We start from the raw sequence: 21383 nt of genomic DNA, 5'->3' as shown, positions 1-21383 counted from the left end.
AAAAACAATGCGATTTTCTCCAATATTGGTTTTGCTCAGGAAAATTGAGCAAAGATAAGAAAAACTATATAAATGAGGTATCACCGCAATCGTAGTGAACCAGAGAATAAAGATAAAATATTATTTTTACATTACGGTGAACAGGGGGAAAAAAATGCTAAAAATCCAAAATAAAAATTGATGATTTTGTTTGTGTCCCCCTTGAAATAGTTAATAAAATCTCATGAATAAGCTTTAGACTCTCAAAATAAATTATCTATACATTGTATCTCATCCCGTAAAAATTAAGCCCTCATATGTTTGAATTACCAAAAAAAAATAAAAATGTATAGGTTGTACAATGTGACAATACAAATCTGCTGTGAATGGCGCCTCCATTCATTCTATACTCGGCCGTGCGCCCGTACAGAAGTTTACCACCACATATGGGGTATCAGTACACTCGGGAGGAATTGGGCATCAAACGTTGCAGTGCGTTTCATCATTTAATTTATTCTGAAAATGTCAGTTTGGCCTAAATGAATGTATGTTCCAAAAAAATTCCATAGTTTCTAAATCGCAGGTCCATATTGTTTTAACCCATGTGAAACACTTAAAGGGTTAATGGACTTAATAGAAGTTGTTTTACATACGTTGAGGGGTGAAGTTTCTATAGTGGGGTAATTTATGGGGTTTTACTATTACTTAGGCCTTACAAAGTCACTTGGAAGCTGAGTTGTCCCTCAAAATGTGAGTTTTGGCAATTTTCATGAAAATGAGAAAAATCGCACCTAAAGTTCTGCACCTCATAACATCCTAGAAAAGTGAGAGGACGCATAAAATATCATCCCAACATAAAGCAGACATTCCGTAAATGTAATTTATCAAGCTTTTTGGGTAGTTTTACTTCCTGTCTGGGAACCAGAACATTTCAAACTAGGAAAATGAAGAATTTTTACAAACTTTTGCCAAATTTTCACTTTTTTTCAGAACAAATCGCAAAACGTATCACTTAAATTTTATAACTAACATGAAGTACAATGTATCACGAGAAAACATTCTCAAAATCACCGGGATATGTTAAAGTGTTCCGAAGTTATAACCAATTATCGTGAGACATGTCAGATTTGAAAAATCGAGTCTGGTCATTGAGCTGAAAACTAGTGTCGGTGATAAGGGGTTAAAGAGTACATTTTCGACTTAAAAAAGACCAAACAAACAAGACCCCATTACAGATATAGTGACGGAAAAACAAAAAAGTTATGGCTTATAGAAGGAATTAATGAAAAAAATACAGAAAATATCCTGGTCATTAAGGTGGAAAACATGTGCAGAGATCAGGGTTTAAAAACATTACAGCTGATCTGATCATTGTAGCTTGGGTGCAATGGCAATCAGGCTGCAATGATCAGATCAGGGGTTTTTTACCTTAACCCCCTTAATGACATTTTGCACCTTCCTGACACTATAAGTGGTTATAACTTTAGAATGCTGTAAAGTTGATTTTAAGATTGTTTTTTTTGGTGACACATTGTATTTCATGTTGGTGGAGAAATGTAAACATTATGTTTAGTATTTATAAAATAAACGGAAACTTGGTGGAAAGTTTGCAAAAAAACTTTTTTCCAAATTCAAAATTTTCTACTTTTTGAAAAGTTGGTCATATCACCAAAATAACTAACATTTTCCATATGTCTGCACTTGGCATCATATTTTAAACATCCTTTCCTTTTTTTAGGATCTTAGGAGGCTTATAACTTTAGGTGCGATTTTTCAGATTTTCACAAAAATCATCAAAACCTATTTTTGGAGAGACCAATTTAGTTAGAAGTGACTTTATGAGGCCAAAATGACAGAAAACCCCCAGAAATGAAACCATTTTAGAAACTGCACCCCTCAAAATATTCAAAACAACCTTTGGGAAGTTTGTTAACCCTATGAGCATTTCATGAGGGTGAAAAATAAATGAAAGTGAAATTACAGAAATGTGTAGAATTGCCCCACACATGCAGGGCTGAGAAGGGAAAGAGGGATGTTGGGGACAGAAATCATTTACAAGTGTCAGAATACATTTGGATAGGCCGAGTGGTCCGAAAACATTTAACATTTAAATTAGCATTTAAATTAACATTAAATCAACATTTTTGTATTTTCTATGGAACCCTAAATACACTTGTGATGATGCAATGCATTCAGCAGTTTGCCCAGATTCAGCACATAAATGTTATGTTTACGTTCTTGATTATCTCTACAAACAACATCAATAATGAATTCCATGGCTTCTATGTCCATCCAGGGTTTGTGTAAAACTATAGTTACCTGCAAGCGTTAAGAAGCGGTCTTGTTGTTGGAAATATTTGTGTTAGTGTTGTGTAGCACGGAATAGCAACTGCATTGTAGAATCCAATCTATATACACAAAAAAAAAACCACATCAGTATATTTGTGCAGACAGAACAAGCCCTCACTCCTGTTCATATTCCATATGACTGTTTGTACTCTGTATTGTAAAGTTATATTTGTATATGTCCCCTATGATTTGTAAAGCGCTACGAAATATCATGGGGCTATATAAATAAAGATTCATTTTTATTATTGTTATTAACGGATTACACAATCACAGGGAATATGACCTATAATAAACACAAAGCAGGTAGAAATTGCACAACAGAAAGAAAATGTATTGGGTGTCATTATATGGGGTAATTTGCTGCTAATTTGCTGATCAATGGGGGTCTCAGTGCTGAGACCTCCGCAGATCACAAGAACAACCTCTCGTCACTCCATAAGAGTTGGAGCAGATGGCCGCGCCTGACCGTTCTGCTCCATTAATCTCTACGGAGCTGACGGAGATCGCTTAGCACAGCGCTGGGCAATTTCCCTCAGCCCCATAGAGATTAATGCATCAGAACGGTCAGGTGCAACCGTCTGCTCCCCATTACTCTGAGGAGCAGAGAGGGGTCGGTCGGACCCCCTCGGATCAGCAAGTTAGGCCCTATCCCGTGGGAAAATCCCTTTAAGCTCCTGTTATGATGAAAGTGAGGAGACCTTTGCAGGCAAAGTAAAAAAAATTAGCCTCCATTTATAGATCTAATTAATAAAGAGAGTTGGGTTATCTTCACATCTGCATTGGATGCTCCAACAGTAGCCTGCATTACAGATGCCACTAAAATGCATGTGTTACATTGGAAGTATATCAGACACCTTAATGGATGCCTACCAGTTTTTTTTTATTTTATTATGGAGCAAAACAATGAAAGTTTACAAGCATTTAGGATTGTAAACCACTTACTGAAATACAACCATGTAATATAAACATTTTCACAAAATATCAAAATGGAAACTGCATGCTAATGAAGATTAAAACACTGCCAACAGTGTAAATAAAGGGTTAATAAGATGTGAACATGTTCCAATCCTAAAATCATCTCCTCTTTCTTCTCATGGTGTGGTGAGAGCCAACCAACGCTATTGCATCCTTTTGGATTTCCCAGCAAGAGTAGAGCAACTATTTTTAGTGACTTTATACAGTGGGTCCTAGTGGAAATTAAACGGGAACCATATAGTTTTTCTCCTCAATAAGAGTGACTTTTAGAGAGACTACAGGTTCTCGGAGATAAAAAAAAATGAGGATTTGCTTCACCCCATAGGGGGTGCCTGGTACTGCAGCCATATCTGACCATTTCACAGAAGATAGGCTGCTGCTGTCTGGCAGTAGTATTCTTCTTTCACCACTGACACTATTACACTCAGCAGACAGTGCCGGTGAACAGGTTACAATGGCTGCTCTTAAATCTTAAAAGGGCTAGAAAAAAGGTTCAGCTTCAGGTACAGATGACCAGGAGCACATCCAGAAGTCCAGGGGAGCAATGTGTGCAATCATAATTATCACCTAGACCCCAGTTTGTTCCTTTAAACTTCACCCTACAAAATTTGAACCCTAGAATATATTTAGCAAACCTCAGAATCAATCTCAATCGTATAAAATACTACTCACAGAGGAACCTAGTATTCATATGCAATAACCGGGTGTATTACTGGTATTTGGTGTATAGCTTTGGTTCCTCAAGAGTTAAACATGGCACAACAGGCGATGGCTTTTTTATTTCTCATTTTTACATAAAGGAAATGTAATAATCATATTATGAACTATATATATTATCACTATGGATTACATTGTACATTGTGAATGTATGATATACAGTAGGCATTTACTAAATTTATGAATGTATATTCACTTTTGTTGATGATTATGTAACACTGCTATATATGGCCTGTTAGCACTTTTAGCCCCTTTTCACTACTATGCTAAAGATGCCTTTATTAATAAGGTGAAAAGTTGCTATGTGAACTAAATAAAATACACTGTTCCAGGAGTGCTGCATTATTGTACTTTTCGGGATTTTTTTTTATTTTTTTTTTACAGTTTTCTTAATTTTTAATAATAGAGAGGGACAATGTACCACTGATTATGAACTTTAATTGTAAGGAAATTCCAAATTAAGCACCATTGCAGAGCAACCTCTGTTGTGAGCATTTATGCAAATAGCATCTTCAGTTTTTATTACATTTTAATAGGTTTACAGTAAATTATTAACCACTTATGCATTGCACACCACAAATTAATTATATTAAGTGTATATATATTAATTATTAGTACCTGCCCCTGAGGAATTTCATCCTTTTTGTCTCTGTCCATCATTGGTATTGGAGAAATACCTAGCCTTTTCATTTCATCGCCCTTTAAAACAGAAATAAATTTACTCAAACAATAATCAACATCAATCACTGAGGCAAAAAAAAAAAAAAACAGTTTCAACTTACATACAAATTCAACTTAAGAACTAACCTATGGAACCTATCTTGTACGTAATCTGGGGACTGCCTGTACACTTATTTATACTTATTCAAGAAGTTACCTCTGCCCAGAATTCAGCATATATATCATCTGCGATCATTCTGGTCACCGGCCATAGTTTGGTTACTGAGCAAAGATCACATGCCGTCATCATCAAACCTATTAAACGATCCCTAAAACAAAACACCAGATGGAAATTGAGCACATTTACACAAAGCAGAACCATTTACTGCCTGCATACTACATATAATAATCTTAGTTATGATCCTCTGAGTTATTTCTATATTAGTGGTTTTAACCCCTTAACGCCAAAGCCACTTTTCACCTTCCTGACACGGCTCATTTTTTAAAATCTGCCCTGTGTCACTATAAGTGGTTATAACTTAGATATGTTAAAGCGTTTCAAAGTGATTTTGAAATTGTTTTCTTGTGACACATTGTACTTCATGTTAGTTAAAAAAATTTGGTGGTATGTTTTGCATTTATTTATGAGAAAATCAGATATTTGGTGAAAATTTGGAAAAATTCTCAATTTTCGAAATTCAAAATGTTTTCGAAATGTAATAACTAACATTCACCGAATGTCTACCTTAAGCCTCCGTGGTTTTTTACACATACTATAATATTTTTATTCTACAGATCACTACGATTACGGTGATACCTCATTTATATAGTTTTTCATTTATTTTTACAATTTTACTGGAAAAAATGAATATAAAGAAAATCTCATTCGTTTTTGCATCGCCATCTTTTTCGGGATATAACTAATATTTTTTGGTTGACAGAGCTAGTTTAGGGCTTATTTTTTATGTGTTGAGTTGTCCTTTTCAGTGGTACCATTTTGGTGCAAATAACTTTTTTGATCACTTTTTGGAACATTTTTGTGAAGGGATTTTATGAAAAATTTACATTTTTGGCGAGTTTTTTGGTTTTTGTTTTTACGGCGTTCACCGTACGGGTCCAATAATTTTCAGGCTTTTTTACTTTATTATATGTGTATAGGGAATGTGTCCGCGGCGTGTTAGGGGTTAACACCAAAATCATACTACCCCACTTGGTTGTGTTCTATGCCTGGGTCCTGTGCATGAGGCCTATGGATGTGCTTAACTTTCAATTATTTCATTTAATCATGTAAAACAGTAGTCACAAAGTAGGCATAGAATACGGTCTAAGATTTTACACTGCTATAGCTACTTTGCCGCAGGTGTAGAGAATGGTTGACTAGGACTGTAAGGGAATAAGTGGGTGGACTGCATTACCAAAACAGGTCATTAAACTCCACTTGAAACTACTTCTTTACCTGTGTACTTGGTTGTTAAAGTTGAGGGCCCCTGTGTTGTGAAGGTCTTCCAGATGTTTTCTATTTCCAAAGTATAGGGCAAGGTCCGTGGCAATAATGGCTTTGCGGATTATCTCCAATACTTGCTCATACTCATTGGAACTCAGGTTAGAGAAGATATTGTGCCCTTCCAGCTATGTGAAACATAAAAGATAGATAAACAGCACAATGTCCTGTGTTTTCCAGTGATGTAACCAAATTCTGACTACTGTTAACCATCTAGAAATCTATAGGCCTTCTAAAGACTAACTAATAAGAAAAAAGCTGTACGAGAGATGGCATTATCCTAGCACGCTGAGACATGAAGGATACCAGAGTTTTATGTCACATGGTTTTATATTCTTATCACAGAATATAAGAATTGCATCCAGAATACATGCAACAGTCATACCATTTCTCATACTTCCTTATTCCATATAAGCAGGTGGATTTCCTACCTACATGCAAAGGTATTTGTGTGCAATATTCATGCAAAGATAAATATGATAACTACAATAGGAGGCACACCAATTGATATACTGTTCTTTGCCTCCTTTACTATAGGCAAGGCGAGAAGTTCCTACATTTACTCCTATATATTAAGGGAGATCATTTTATTTATGTTCCAGAAAGAAGTCCTGTAATCGCACTCCTTATTTGAGGATTGGGTGCACTGAAAGGATTCTTACCCCATATGAATTCAGAATAAAGATCCAGACACCAGCTTGATGCAATATCAAAATTTTAATTGCGTCAATGTTCAAAATCGCTTAACGTTTCAGCTACAAGAAAGGACCAGAGTCAGCTATGAGCTCTGTATATAATTGCACATGAGCACGTCTCTGAAGCTTGATGTGCAATTACTTGTTTCCAGCAGCACATGTTTGATAAAGGCCGACATTGAAGCCAAAACGTTACACGATTTTGTACATTGCCGCAGTAAAAATGTTCACATTTGATAGTCTTTTTAACTGGGTTAGGAGATGTGACCGTTGTGTATGAGACGCCTACAGCAAATCCTTGTCATAGTAAACAGCATATTAAATGGTTTGCTACTTTTATAGTATTGTCTTCATCTTTCCTGCAATGTTCATTTTGGTAAATAATGTATTATTCATTAAATGTAGTTCCTCTGTTATTTCTCTCAGGAGTTTTTGAAAGAATGGGAGCATGCTTCTGTAACTCTCCAATTGGGGCTGAGTATCAGACTGTGAAAGGACATACCAGATTAACAAGAGAAATAGTTAATGTAATTGTAAATATATAGGAGGGATAAAAGAGGAAAAAAATGTTCTATAAGAACGATATTCAAGAACCAGTTTGTCACAGAATAGAAGAATAGATGAACCTTCAATTACCAACATAATTTGTTTCAGGAAGATTCTTGTAAATTGTAATCCAAATCGCTTGTATATCAAAGAAAGTTTTCCCATAGGAAATTAATGAAACCCAGATGATTGGTTCCACAATGACCAAATATCTTGGATTACAAGCAGAATAAGTGCTCATAATCCAAATCACTTGTATATCAAAGCAAGTTTTCCCACAGGAAATCATTGAAACAAGAGATGATCCATTCCCCATCCAAGAAACATTTATTTCTTCTACTACTTCAATATTGTGTCATACAATATTGTGAGAGAAGTGCAGTACAGTACAGGGTAGGTAGGGCTCACATAATGAAATGTATTACATTACTGGGAGATGCAAAATTGTCTAGCAAAACGCTTGCAGACCAAGTGACCGCTAATCCAAGGTTCCACTTCACTGGATATGCTAAACAAACCAGACACGTCAGGAAAGATGAGAGGTTCTCTCTACTAGGCACAGGCGATGCTGTCTAAGATAGGCAATGTATTGGAATTGTTTTATTTTGTACTTTTACCTGACTTTACCTGACAATGACATTTTCACTGTTCTTACCTGCAAAATAGACACAGTTTGGGAGAAGTGGTGTTGCTCCATTGTTGAGGTGGAATATAATGCTGCTAGAGGGTGGTCAAATTTTTGCAGGTAGCTGTTGGTATAACCCCGGTGATCTAAGTCATGACATAAGCATGCTATCAAAAGCCCTTTCCTCTAGAACAAAAGAGAAACCTGTTACATAAAAGTAATTTGCTGTTTGATACTGTTGTATTTTGAGGTTATTTTTTTTATATGTGGTTTATTTTCACAGTACAGAAAAATAATAAACATGTCACCACATATTGAACTCAAAAGAACCAATTCAGAATTCTAGTCTATACCCCTCAAATAAAAATCTTCTGTAATTGATGGCATGTTCCCAGGTGTTTATGGAATGGCACAGTTAAAAATACATACAAATATCCTTATATGTTTATTCTAAATATTATACTGCTGGCCGTTGTACACACAAAACTATGAAGGAAGAGCCTTGGCTAATGAAAAAAATGTGCAAATCATTAGCACTGCAACATATAAGCAAACATTTAAGATGATGATATTTTAACCCCTTAAGGACGCATCTACTTTATTCTTTGGTTGAGTGTGATCACGGTGATACCAAATTTTTATTGGTTTTATTGCGTTTTATACATTTTCAAAAAATAAACGAACGTGTACGAAAAAGAAAAAAAAAATTCCCATCTTCTGATGCTAATAACTTTTACATACTTTGGTGTACGGAGCTGTGTGATATGTCATATTTTACAAAATGAGCCGACGTTTTCATTGCTACCATTTTGAGGACTGTGCAAACACCGACAGCGGGTGATAGCGATGGGTCTTTGCTGCAATATGCAGCAAAGCCCATCTCTGTATGAAGAGGGCTCAGCCCCCTCCCCCACAATATCAAAAATCATCTGAAATGACGGTTACTCTTTGATGGCTTAGCTAGATAATTCTCCTGCTGTGTATGCACTTGAGAAGACATTCAGAAACTTTACACCACAGAAGAGTGGAAGGAGAAACTTTTTCTTAATTAAGTATGTAGCAAAAATTACTTTTATAACCTGCACTATTCACTTCTGAATTACAAAAAAAAATGTTTTCATTCCTCTGGCACACCAAACCACCCATAGTCTGTGTAGATAAAACTTGACATTGTGTAAAAACTGCATGGACAGACATGGTAATTATTGTATTGTTGCCACTTTTAAATTATGTTGCCAATTTTATATTATACAAGTAAAATGAAATATACCCAAATTAAAGTATACTTATAAATTTTCAGGAAAGCATGGAAACAAACTTTGTTTATGCAAAGTGCAATACACATGTAAATGTTGCAAATAAACCGTAACAGCACAAATATTAATGATGTCATACCTCCAAATCAGTGAATAAGTCTTTGTTATGTTGTAGTATAGCATACATGCAATGTGATACGGTTACTGCATGTTTCCAATTATGATAAGGTACACGTCGATAATTCTTCTTTACCGACATAGTGAAGCGACACAACTTTTCAAGTTCAAAGCTTTAAATAAAAAAAATTAAAAAAAAAAATCAGAACTAGTCTTACATTTTAGTGGTACTACGATGAGATTTCTTTTATGTAAATTTATACATGCCCCACCAGGCATGCTTAGATTTTCACTTGCTTTTCTTACTTCAATGGTGAGAATTCAGCTGTAAAAATCTGACAAGTTACAGACATAGTTTGTCCTTTATCTGCAGCTCGCACTGCCTAAAAGGTTCTTAAGTTCCCATTTTTCTGGTCCTACTGGTTTCTACCATCAAAATCTAGCATGTCACTTACTCATAGACCCACTGTAACTGTGGTAATTTTTGTTTTTATATGTTATCCGTGGATTCTTCGAAAATCAACTTTTAAAGTTATGCTAATGAGCCCAAAGGGTTCTGGATGTTACACAGGCTGTTACCCCCTCCCACTAAGTGTTGAAACATTCTCTGTTGTTGCTGTGAGATTACATCAGACAGGAAGGAAGTGCTAAGGGAGCAGGAGGAGACATTGTAACAACGTGTAAGGCTAGAGCACAGAGGGGTTTTGGTAACAGCCCAAGAATTTTAAAAGTTGATTTTAGAAAGAAGTAGGCCACAAATAAAAATACAGGCAGTCCCCTACTTAAGAATACCCGACTTACAGATGACCTCTAGTTACAAACAGACTCTGGATTTTGGTAATTTACTGTACTGTACGTTAGCCCTATGCTCTGGATTTTGGTAATTTACTGTACTGTACTTTGGCCCTAGGCTAAACAGCTATTACAGTTATCATAGGCGTCTCTAATTACACTTTATTGTTAATCCTGGTTCTGATGACAATCCAACATTTTTAAAATCCAATAGTCATAGAGACCAAACAAATTTTGCCTGGGGTTACAATTATAAAGTATACCGTTCCGACTTACATACAAATTCAACTTAAGAACAAACCTGCAGAACCTATCTTGTACGTAACCCGGGGACTGCCAGCATAACAAAATTACCACAGTCACTGTGCCTGGATCTATGAGTAAATGTCCCTAGGCTATCCATACTTGATTTTGATAGTAGATTTCCTTTATAGTTGAGATTTTCATTGTGAAAGCTGTATGGAGATGGCTGAGCCATCACCATACAGGGTGGATGACTTCTCTATTATTCACTGTAAGGGTAGCACTTGTGATCAGTTGCAGCATATTGGATTAGATCATCGCCCCCCTGACCTATATGGGGTCAGCAATATATTTCTATGACAGTCTCTCTATAGTCATAGTATGATCTGTATTAGACTCTAAATGAACTTAATCAAAAACATGTCTGTTCCATCAGAATATACAAATTATTACCCCATAAACGGGAAAAAAATCAGCCACCCATAAAAAAATTTGCTACTTTTTCAACATAAAGTGGGAAGCTTCTACCACTGAAATCCATTTCTAGCTCTAGTGAACTGCCATAACATTCATAGATCAGCGCATTCAGAAAAACTTGGACAAAAAAGTGAACCTCAAACAATATTAGTAAACAAGAGGCTTACCAAGTTTTACCACAAGATTGATGTATCATATGCACATAAATGGCAGCCCATAGGTCCTCAAAGGGCGTAATATCAAAGTGGTATCTAGAACATACAAGAGAGAAGGATTAAACATGTATTTCATTTAACAACGTTACATGCCATCCAATATAAAAATCCATCGTGACAAACCAGAACCATTACCATGGTAATCTTCTTATTAACTGATGCTAATTGATGCTCATGAGCCAGAAGGGCTCTGGTGGGCAGAGCCCCTCCATGCTCTAGCTTCACATGCTGATACCACTGGAAGGGAGAAAATGTTCCTTCATGGTCTAAGAGCTTGTGAAGCTACAGCACAAAGGGGCTCTGGTAACACCCCCAGAGCACTGTAGACTCGTCTTTTAGATTTAAAAGTTGATTTTAGAAAGAAGAAGGCTGCGGTTAACAAATATGAGAAGATCACCCCAGTCACGGTGCCTGGATATACGAGTGTGTCTAAAGATTTTTTATTATTCTTTTAACTCAATATATCAAGAGCAAAGAGACACTGAGAAGCTGTGACTTTTGTGCTCATGAACTAAAAAACTGTTTCATAGGTCAGCTATTTTCCAACAGGTATATGGGTAAATGAAGGTTTAATCGTCTACTGTATCTCAAACATGTTAATAGCTCTGAAGACTGTACTCACAATTCAATCTCTTTACAAAGAGTTGCTGGAAGGGTACAATTCTTGAGGTTCTGCCATTCCTCTGACGTACAGATACTGTGATAAGACAGTTTCTCTAACGTCACCCGGTAAATGCACTCAGAGTGGCGTATTCGATGGTACATCTAAAAGATGGATTCACAAGAGATAAAAAATTAATAAAATAAAATCATAGTCTTGAAGACTACCATAAAAGGAATCTGTCACAAGGATTCAGGCCCACAAACCAACCGCCCAACCAAAGGTCGCATTAACGCCTCACCAAGCGTCATAGACACATGCTGAGGAGCTATTTACCCCCCCCCCCCCCAATAATTGCCATGCGTCAAAGTAAGCATGACAACTATTTCCTGTACCGCGCAGGCTCGAGTGGTTCGGCCGGGCCGCTCCGCAGGACACGCGACTCAGTGAGAGACCCCCAGCAAGAGCGCAAGCCACGGGGGAAACCTGTGGGCTGCTGCTCCAGCTCTTCCACCAGGCCTGTGTGTCAGCGTTTATGTGATTCTAGCGGGACCGGAGAGAAGGGCAAGGTGAGTGCAAACACCGACCACACTGTACTCACTGCACTCTATGTGTAGTGAGTGTGCCAGGTGCTGTGTGTAGTGAGTGTGCCAGGTACTGTGTGTAGTGAGTGTGCCAGGTGCTGTGTGTAGTGAGTGTGCCCTATGTGTAGTGGGTATGCGGTGTGCTGTGTGTGTGCTAGGTGTAGTGGGTATGCTAGGTGTAGTGAGTGTGCCCTATGCGTAGTGAGTGTGCCCTATGCCGGTATCAGCCCTTGTCCGCTCTATAGGTTAAGACAATGGAAAAGTTGTGCACCAAAAAAACTCGGGCTTTAATGATTTTCTTGTATTAATAGATGTTTATTAGATCGTTAATAGACATTAATAGATATATATATGACTAGGAGTTATATATTTGTATTACTAAAAATTTCATACTCCTCGGCTAAAAATACTCCTCAAAAATAGTGAGAGGAGTATTATTACCCTTCCAGAAAAATGTTAGTGCGAGATCTGCACCCAACTGTTATCTAGGACAGCGTAAAGTCTACACTTATGTCCTTCTATAAGGTGGGAGATCCAGCATTACACAGAAATAGATCTTTGCTATATTGAATTGATCATTAAGGAGTCACAGGGATGGAGAAGAATCACACTGGCATATTTCCTTTTAGCTTATTGTATGTCCCATACTGAATGGTAGCTGCTAATGGGAACTTATTTTTCAGACTATGAGTCGCACCCCAGATTTAGTTATCTAAAAGAAAGGAAAACTATATTTTACATCAATTGAAAATTCACCATTGGTCACAAACAAGCACAATATGCACAGCTCTTTTACAACCATACGCTCACACTCAGCTCTGCTACATAAGTGCATCTTATAGTCTGAAAAATATGGTACTTATCCATAATGAGTCAAAGTGACTTTTCTCCATCCTGTACCTTCTTAGGTCATTTGTATACAGTGTACAGTTGTTTTTCTGTGTAATGTTGAATCTCCCCAGAATATAGAAGGAAATATGTGACGGTCATCATAGATAGCTAGTTGGTGACAGTTTGTAGGTCTAAATCAACAATTTATATCTTTAATAACAAATTTAGAAATAAATGACTTTTTCTATATTAGGGAGGAAGGGAGAAAAGCAACCAAAACAAACTTACATTTGCACAGTGTAAGGCTAAAGCGCAGAAAACTGCAAACATTTTGAAGTTGTTCTCATCAGTTTTGGAGAAGGCACTTCCACTTAGTTTGTTCACCATTTGTACAACCCCAATAACACTCCCCCTGCTTACAATGGGCATACACAGGATATTCCTTGTTGTATAACCTGTATAGAGGTCTACTTCTCTGCAGAAATACAAAAATGGCAGTGACATAAAATATTAGCATTTTAGGATTTAAAAACAACCCATGGCTAATAAATGAATTACTATATCCAAAAATTAGGTCAATTTGACCAATTTTGCCAAAGACAAAAAAATCTTGAAGATTTCGCACGTTGCAAGGTAAACCATTAATTTAATGCAGAATTCCGGCTAAGGCTGCATGTGGCAGACTTTCATCAATCATAATTTTGACATGCATTAGACAAACATATTGAAGGGGTTTTAATGATTTAAAATAAAATTAAAAATTTGCAGTTCCTGAAAGAACAAAACAAAAACGTCTTCCCTTTGTCTTCCTCCCAGGTGCCGCTCATCCCCATTGGTCTCTTTTGTAATGGAGAGGCTGCAGTGGTAACATTGTGAACACCAATGAGGCAAATGCCAAGCCGCAGCAGTAACATGCTATCGTCCCATCTGCAGCTTTTGTACATCAACTGAGATTGGCTGCGAAGAGACGCTGGAGGGAAGGACAAAGGTAAGTTCTTTAGTTTCTGTTCTGTTTTCCAATTCCTTTTTTGTTAACCCCATGCCGAAGTCAGAGCTGTCGAAATGTATTGTACATAAGCCAATTATGAAGGTTGAAAGAATCGTTTACTGTATTTTTTGTATTCCAATTTTTCCGTTCAAAAATTAAAAACAATATACAACCAGGTAATGGTAACCCCTTGCTCTCACTAGTTTATAGTCATCTTTATAGGCAATATACCTACAGAAACAGGAAGTATAAACCAGTGTCACTTACAACTTGCTCTTCTCACCCTCTGTCTCCATATGGTTTTTTTATAGCCTTGATTCTAAACAATGAACTCTCTTATATGCACGCCTCCAGCAGCTATTTCACTTCGCTCACTCCTTCCTCTGGCCATGCCTTTCAGTCAGTGAGGTCACCCAGCTTTCTACAATTCTCATACATGTGTGGTTCGAAAACGGGCTGAGCAATGAAAAACCAACTGTGCAGGAACTGTAGAGAATGGGTGAAGTCACCGGCTTAAAGGCATGGCTGGAGAAAGATGTAGGCGGGTGAAATGGCTGCTGGAGACGAGCCGTGAGACGACAGAGAAAGGATCATTAGCATATTTTTTTAAAGTTAATTTTTTTTTGGAAAACAAGGCTATAAAAAAAGAAACATAAAAGTATATGCAGACCAAGGATGATGTGAATGCAAATTAATTTAGAATTGGAACCAGTGTATTTGAACACAGTTTGTGCCATGTGCCTGTGCTAGGTCATTGGCACTTCCCCAAGAATAGACATTCTGACAACAATGTCAGTTGTAGCTTGGACTCTTAGCGAGTAAGGGGAAAGTGTCTAGCTGTCTTTATAATCAGTTGCTTATTCTAGCTTGATCATCAGCTTTACGTTAAGGGCTTATATGGCATTATGTGTGCACTTATGTCATCATTTGTGTGTTTTTAGCTTGCGAGGGGCAGTCCCAGGATTTCAGTATAAAAATACATGGTTTGAATGCTCACTGAGAGGATGAGATTGAGCACTAAGGCATCAATGTCTCTTGTGTCCGTTTCTACCCCCATCATCTCCCCAAGAGTGGTAGTGGGGGGGGGGGTTCTATTCTAGCATCACCCACAGATAACTGGTCATAATCACTACAGAATCAATGAAAAGAGCAACTTGTAAGTGATGCCAGTTTATATTTTCGGTTTCTGCTGGTAATATTTCCTTTAACTTTTCTTTGAAAGGTCATGTTCCACATATTTTGAATCTGTTCATATTTTATGGCATAACAATTTGAAAAATGTAACATATTTCCTACAAATCATATGGATTGCATGAACATAGTTTGTCAGCAAAATCCTCAAGAGTTGACAAGACCTGTGTATGCAGTGAGGCAAAATATCCACTATAGACTAAGTCCGAGACACCAGAAGTTATTCGCACTGCAACAAAGATTAATTTATATTAAATGAACAGATACGAAGTAGAAAAAAAAAGTATAATAATTGTATGTAAAAATGTTTTTTTATACATTTGCATGAAAATATTATACTAGCTTGCACATGCTCTGCCATTCAGTGTCATGTATGAGTAGTATTGAATGTTATATCACTGACAATTGGCAGCCAACACTGCGGCAGCCACATCAGTAAACATCTTGAATGCACAGGTAATATATGCCTAAGGCATACATAAATGTATGCAATTCTATATACAGAATATATTCTTATTACCTATTAAAGCGCGGATCTGCATAGGCATCAGGAATGTTCAGAACTTCACCAGTCCTGGCTACCTGACCAGCTATACCCTTTTCAATGGAAAATCTATAAAAGGCAATGGAAGAAAATGAAGTTGAACGGGACACAATAATACAGTTCATTCCACTACAACATGGTCTTTTTGCTTTACCTAATTTCTTTGGTCTTCCTGAAGACGGGTTTCCCATCATCCTCTTCACCAATGTCAAAGAGATCAGAATACAACTCTTTGTTTTTGTGGTCTACCTGAAAGAGCGCACATCTATCTGCATTCACCAGGTTCTTTGCATATATCTACAAGGAAAACAAAAGGTTATCTTTTATTTTCTTGGTTGAAACATTGCCACAATCATTTCTTAGTTCAAACATTTTATTACTGTTTTTTGTAGCTGCATTCACACACATGTATGGGGGACGTACATACGGCCGACGTGTATACGGCCGATATAGATCCCCCATACACTTCTATGGACTCGCGGCATGGTACGGGAGCGGTACGGTGCAGCACACGTGCGGCACCGTACCGCTCCTCAGCCCGGGAAAAGATAGGACATGTCCTATCTTTTCCCGTATTATGGCGCCGTGGCCTATATGTTCCTATGGAGAGGGGCGGGGGCGAGTGGCGCTCACCTCCTCCTCCTCTCCCCGCGCTGCCGTGTGCCCACCGTGCTACAATGAAAATGTATTCCCCTGACAAAGGCAACAGGCTTGTTCGTCTAGGGCTACATGGCAGCTTTAGCCACTACAACTGCTGTGTCCAAATTTTAAATACATGATACCATGCAAAGTCACACTACACCCAAAACTCTCAGGCTCCAGATGCAGCTAACAGACAGCAGTTACTTACAATTGTGGCTCTGTTGCAGAACAACACAGCAATTGTTTGACACACAGCATCTGCCAACGTCACCAAGCAGCCCTATCCGTACTTTAAATGGAAGTGCATTAATATGGTATTGTAGGGACAAAATCAATATACTGTATATATAACTTACATACTCACCCTCCGGCGTCCCCAATGCTCGGCACGGCTGCTCTTCTATCTTCTCTATGCTGTATTAGCTGGCAGAGACGCGTCCATGCGATCTGCCCGCCGGCAGATACTACTGGGGGCTGGCAGGCTTATACTTGGCTTATACGCGTGTCAATAGGATTTTCCAGTTTTTGGTGCTAAAATTAGGGGTCTCAGCTTATACTCGAGTTTATACGGTAGTAGTATATAAAAGGTCAATTACATGAGATCTATACCAAAAATTTTACTCACCATAATATGTTCAAGTAAAGAATCTATTGCAACTATGTTATCAAAATATGTTCTGCAAGAGAAGAAAATTACATTTCAGAAGGTGACACTTATGAAAAAACACAAACCTGTTAACCAAATAATTACACGTAGGCACCGAACTCATTATCAATAATTTGCTAAATGACTTGCCAGGGTATCTCACTGCAGGATTAGAACCACTTTACATCAAGCAACTTATGGTCAGATGTCAAAGGAAACCTGTCACCAGGGACCTCATATCTTCAGTAAAGATAGGTTACAGAAGCCCATTACAGCTGCATTGTAAATATGCCATTCTGCTTTCTCTAAGTATTCGCATTACAATATAATTGTGTGTTATATTTTTGGTATTAATAAAGATTATGATATTTTATGGCAAGTTATTTGTGACTTTAATAGCGCCCTTCCTCCCTTCATTTTGAAGGGTAATTTTGGACCACATTTTGAGAATCCTGACAGAATCCTTTGTGTAGTCCCAGGGTTGTGCTCGGGTTGCATCGGGTTTAGATGCATTTCAAAAAACTACATGAGTCTGGGCATTTGCAGGATGTATTGCTCCTTTAATATCCCTTGGTTGAATGCCCGGGTGAAGATGCTTATCATCTATATCCTGTCTATATATCTATCATCTGTCTTTTTATCTATTTCCTATCTATATATCTGTCTATCAAAACGATTTTTCTATCTCGATTTTTGTCTATCTATATATCTACATCTCAAGGAGCATCTTACTGAATGTGGCTATTCATATTTTATTTTGGGGCCCCATTTTTAGTTTTTTTCAGGGTCTAAAACCGGCCTTCTTGTCTATGCTGTAGACTGCTCAGCTCTTTCTCCCCACCTTTGTGCTCCTGTAAAGCTCCTCCCTCCTGCTCCTTCACAGAGCTCATGGCCTGGTGAGCTGACATCAGTGGGAGAGGGAGAAGCTGTACAGGAGCACTAGGTGGGGGCTAAGAGCTGAGCAGTCTGCAACATGGACGTGTTGTTTTTTGCAATGCATCCAAACCAGAGCCCAACCCCTAGGAATACACAGAGGATTCTGTCAGGGAACTCAAAATGTGGTCCACAAAATGGGGTGACAAAGGCTCAGTGAGGGCCGAAACTCGCCTCGGGGCGGTGGTCTTCCCGGACAGTGGAGTACATCACGCCTACTAGGTAAGAACTGACAGTCCAAACTGAGAGGTCCCTGCACACCTTAGTATATCCCAGTGACCATCTCTAAGCTGAGCATACACTGCATATATAAGACAGCATTTCCCAGGTTTTATACTTTTGACTGCCTGGTTTATCATACGCTGTATATAAATATGTACCACCTTCACTTTGTCCGGGTTTAGACTATCTTCTTTTGTTTTCTGTGTTTTACCATCTATTTCTGTACTGTATCCCGTGGACACCCTCAACACTGAGGCCACTATTTGTTCTCATGGTTTGTTAATGTTATCATTAATTTTTGGTATTAATAAAGATTATGATATTTCATGGCAAGTTATTTGTGACTTTAATAGCGCCCTTCCTCCCTTCATTTTGAGGGGTAATTTTGGACCACATTTTGAGGAGCTTGTGGGGCATTAGTCCAGGTGTGGATCATTATATAGGGGGCCATACTATGTGAGCAGGTTATGGACTTTGTGTAGGTGTAATAACTAACCTTATTAGACCTTTTAGGCCTCCTCTATACCTGAGCCTGTTCATTAGATTTAACTGATTCTGTCAGGGGGAAAGGTAAATAACACACAATTATATTGTAATGCAAATACTTAGAGAAGTAATAGGCTTTTGCAACCTGTCTTTAGTTAAAATGAGGTCCCTGGTGACAGGTTCCCTTTAACAAGTAGTTAACATACGACCTTAATATTTTTTTTTCCCTCAACGAGTAGTTCCCTATCATCCTTTGCAAGTATTTAAAAAATAAAAGTATTTGGGGAAGAGTCCATATTTTTCCATCTTTTTACAGATTTATTCAAATAAATCGCCCGATTTCCTGCATTCGTCGCTTCTGCGCCGAGGTCCACCGGAGTTCACCTTCTTCTTCCGATCGCATGCGCCAAAATCCCGGGGCAATTCGATGCAAAACGGAAATGGTCAGGAAACCCGCCGAAAATGCGTCCGACGGACCATTAGTAAATGAGCCCCAGTGTGTTACTGATAAAATGCAAATGGTTTCCATTTGTCGGACAAAGTCATAGAGGGCTTTACAGGTGGTCCCCGACTTTAGGACACCAGACTTACTTACAGACGACCCCTAGTTACAGATGGATCTTTCTGCCCTCAGTGACCTCTGGTGAAGCTCTCTGGGGGTTTTACTTTAGTCCCAGGCTGCAATGATCAGCTATAAAGGTAATGAAGCTTTATTGAGAATCATTGTTCCCATGACAGAGCAAAATTTTGAAAATTCAATGAAATTCAAAAAGTTTCGCCTGGAGTTACAATTAAAAAATATACCAGTTCTGACTTCTCAAAGCATTACACTGCTATAGGACCATGCTGACCAGTAAAATAAGAGATGTAACTGACTTACTTGGACACATCTAGTAGAAAGTCATTCAGCTCTGTTTGTTTTGCTAATCCTCTGCACACCTAAAATAAAAAATGAAAGCTGTTGGTTGAAACCCTATAAAGTTTGGACATCTACAATTACTGAATAAGAAAAGCTCCAACACTGCTGTCAGCATTCAGCTTGAGAGGGAATAAAGGATCAGTCATGCTGCCCTCATACACAACAGATACAAACACCTACAAGATCAAAAAATACCTTAAAGGGAACCTGTCATCAGAAATTGACCTACTAATCCACTAGCAGTATATTATCAAGCAGCTGAGCAGCTTCTAGATGATGTTTCTTTCATGGCCAATTGTGTCGGCATCATTCAGAAAATCAACTCTGAAGTGAGATTTAATCGGTTTTATGAAGTCAAGGAGGCTGAGAGTTTAACACTTAAGTCAAGTTTTCCCTACCATGAAACCCGGCTTCACTGTAATTGATGGTCCTGCGTCCAGGGACATCATTAATTAGATCACCTGAAGTCCGGTACATGATGTCAATCACATTGGAGGAGGTGTTCAGAGGCAGGAAGAGCTTGACTTCAATGTTAAACTCTCCGCCTCCTTGACTTTATGCATCTAACTTCAAAGCTGATTTTCTGGATAATGCCACCAAGCTGGGTCATAAAAGAAACATGATCTAAAAGCTGTTAAACTGCTTGACAACGTACTAGTAGTGGTTTATTAGGCCAATTTCTGATGACAGGTTCCCTTTAAGAATTTGGGAAAGGGGCATAGGTACTTACTTGTACTTGATGTATTGCTACTGAAGCCCATGCAAGGTTAGCAGTCGCCACCTAATTTATAAAAGAGAAAACAATAAAAAGTGAATAAGATCAGTGTTCATATCCTACAAGTAGAAATTAATACATACAAAGAAGGAAACAGCACCATAAAAAGGATGCCCTGGAGAGGGTAAAGATGACTAAGGGGGACATAATTTATATAAATATATGAATGATCCATACAAAAAATATGATGGAAAGTTGTTCCAGGTTAAATCAACTCAAAAGACAAGGGGGCACTGTCTGCGTCTGGAGAAAGCAAGGTTTAATCACCGGAGGCGACAGGGCGTTTTTACTACGAGAACTGTCAATCTGTGGAATAGCCTGCCTCAGGCGCTGGTCACAGCAGGGACAGCAGAGAGCTTCAAGAAGGGTCTAGATGCCTTTTTACACCTAAATAACATTTACAGTTATGTTATACAGAAATGTTTCCCCTAAATCCCTTCCTCATCCAGTGCCTTCCCTTCATTGGTTGAACTTGATGGACAGGTGTCTTTTTTCAACTGTATAAACTATGTAAGATGGAGGGTCATCTCCAACTGTCCATGAGCAACCTTACCTTATTGTAAAGTTATACTAAATTAGCCAGAAGGGCTCTGGGGGTCTTTAATCTCCCTCCAAGCTGCAGTGTCATAGGCTGTTACACCAATATCCCCTCCTAATGCTCCCTCAGCACTTCTTCCCTCCCTCTGCCCGATGTAACAGCCTTTGAAGCTGCAGCACAAAGCTCCTCTCGTAATGAAGGCTCATTCTGGCTCGTTAGTATTATATCAAAAGTTGATTTTAGAAATTAGGAGGCCATGGATAACAAATATAAGAAGATTACCACAGGCACAGTACCTGGATCTATGAGCAAGACCTGGTTTATAAAACTAGATTT

The 21383-nt window shown here is 38.1% G+C and overlaps 1 protein-coding gene across 5 annotated transcripts in view; it reads right to left on the bottom strand.

Moving 5' to 3' along the window:
- Positions 1-21383, bottom strand: part of PDE10A (phosphodiesterase 10A) — a 246584-nt gene that overhangs the window by 11589 nt on the left and 213612 nt on the right. For all 5 annotated transcript variants that reach the window (XM_072141283.1, XM_072141284.1, XM_072141287.1 and 2 more), the window contains 14 exons: positions 20465-20515; positions 19696-19754; positions 17154-17205; positions 16041-16183; positions 15863-15955; positions 13452-13638; positions 11770-11912; positions 11100-11183; positions 9443-9593; positions 8078-8233; positions 6137-6309; positions 4898-5009; positions 4639-4719; positions 2299-2387 (listed from right to left, as the gene is read on the bottom strand). In XM_072141283.1, the coding sequence (XP_071997384.1) occupies positions 2299-2387; positions 4639-4719; positions 4898-5009; positions 6137-6309; positions 8078-8233; positions 9443-9593; positions 11100-11183; positions 11770-11912; positions 13452-13638; positions 15863-15955; positions 16041-16183; positions 17154-17205; positions 19696-19754; positions 20465-20515 (1574 nt within the window). The remainder of the gene's footprint in view (positions 1-2298; positions 2388-4638; positions 4720-4897; positions 5010-6136; positions 6310-8077; positions 8234-9442; positions 9594-11099; positions 11184-11769; positions 11913-13451; positions 13639-15862; positions 15956-16040; positions 16184-17153; positions 17206-19695; positions 19755-20464; positions 20516-21383) is intronic.

This window comes from Engystomops pustulosus, chromosome 3, assembly GCF_040894005.1.
Source record: "Engystomops pustulosus chromosome 3, aEngPut4.maternal, whole genome shotgun sequence".
Taxonomy (NCBI): Eukaryota; Metazoa; Chordata; class Amphibia; order Anura; family Leptodactylidae; genus Engystomops; species Engystomops pustulosus.
Note: the sequence above shows the minus strand (reverse complement) of the source record. Positions and strands in the feature narration are given on the sequence as shown.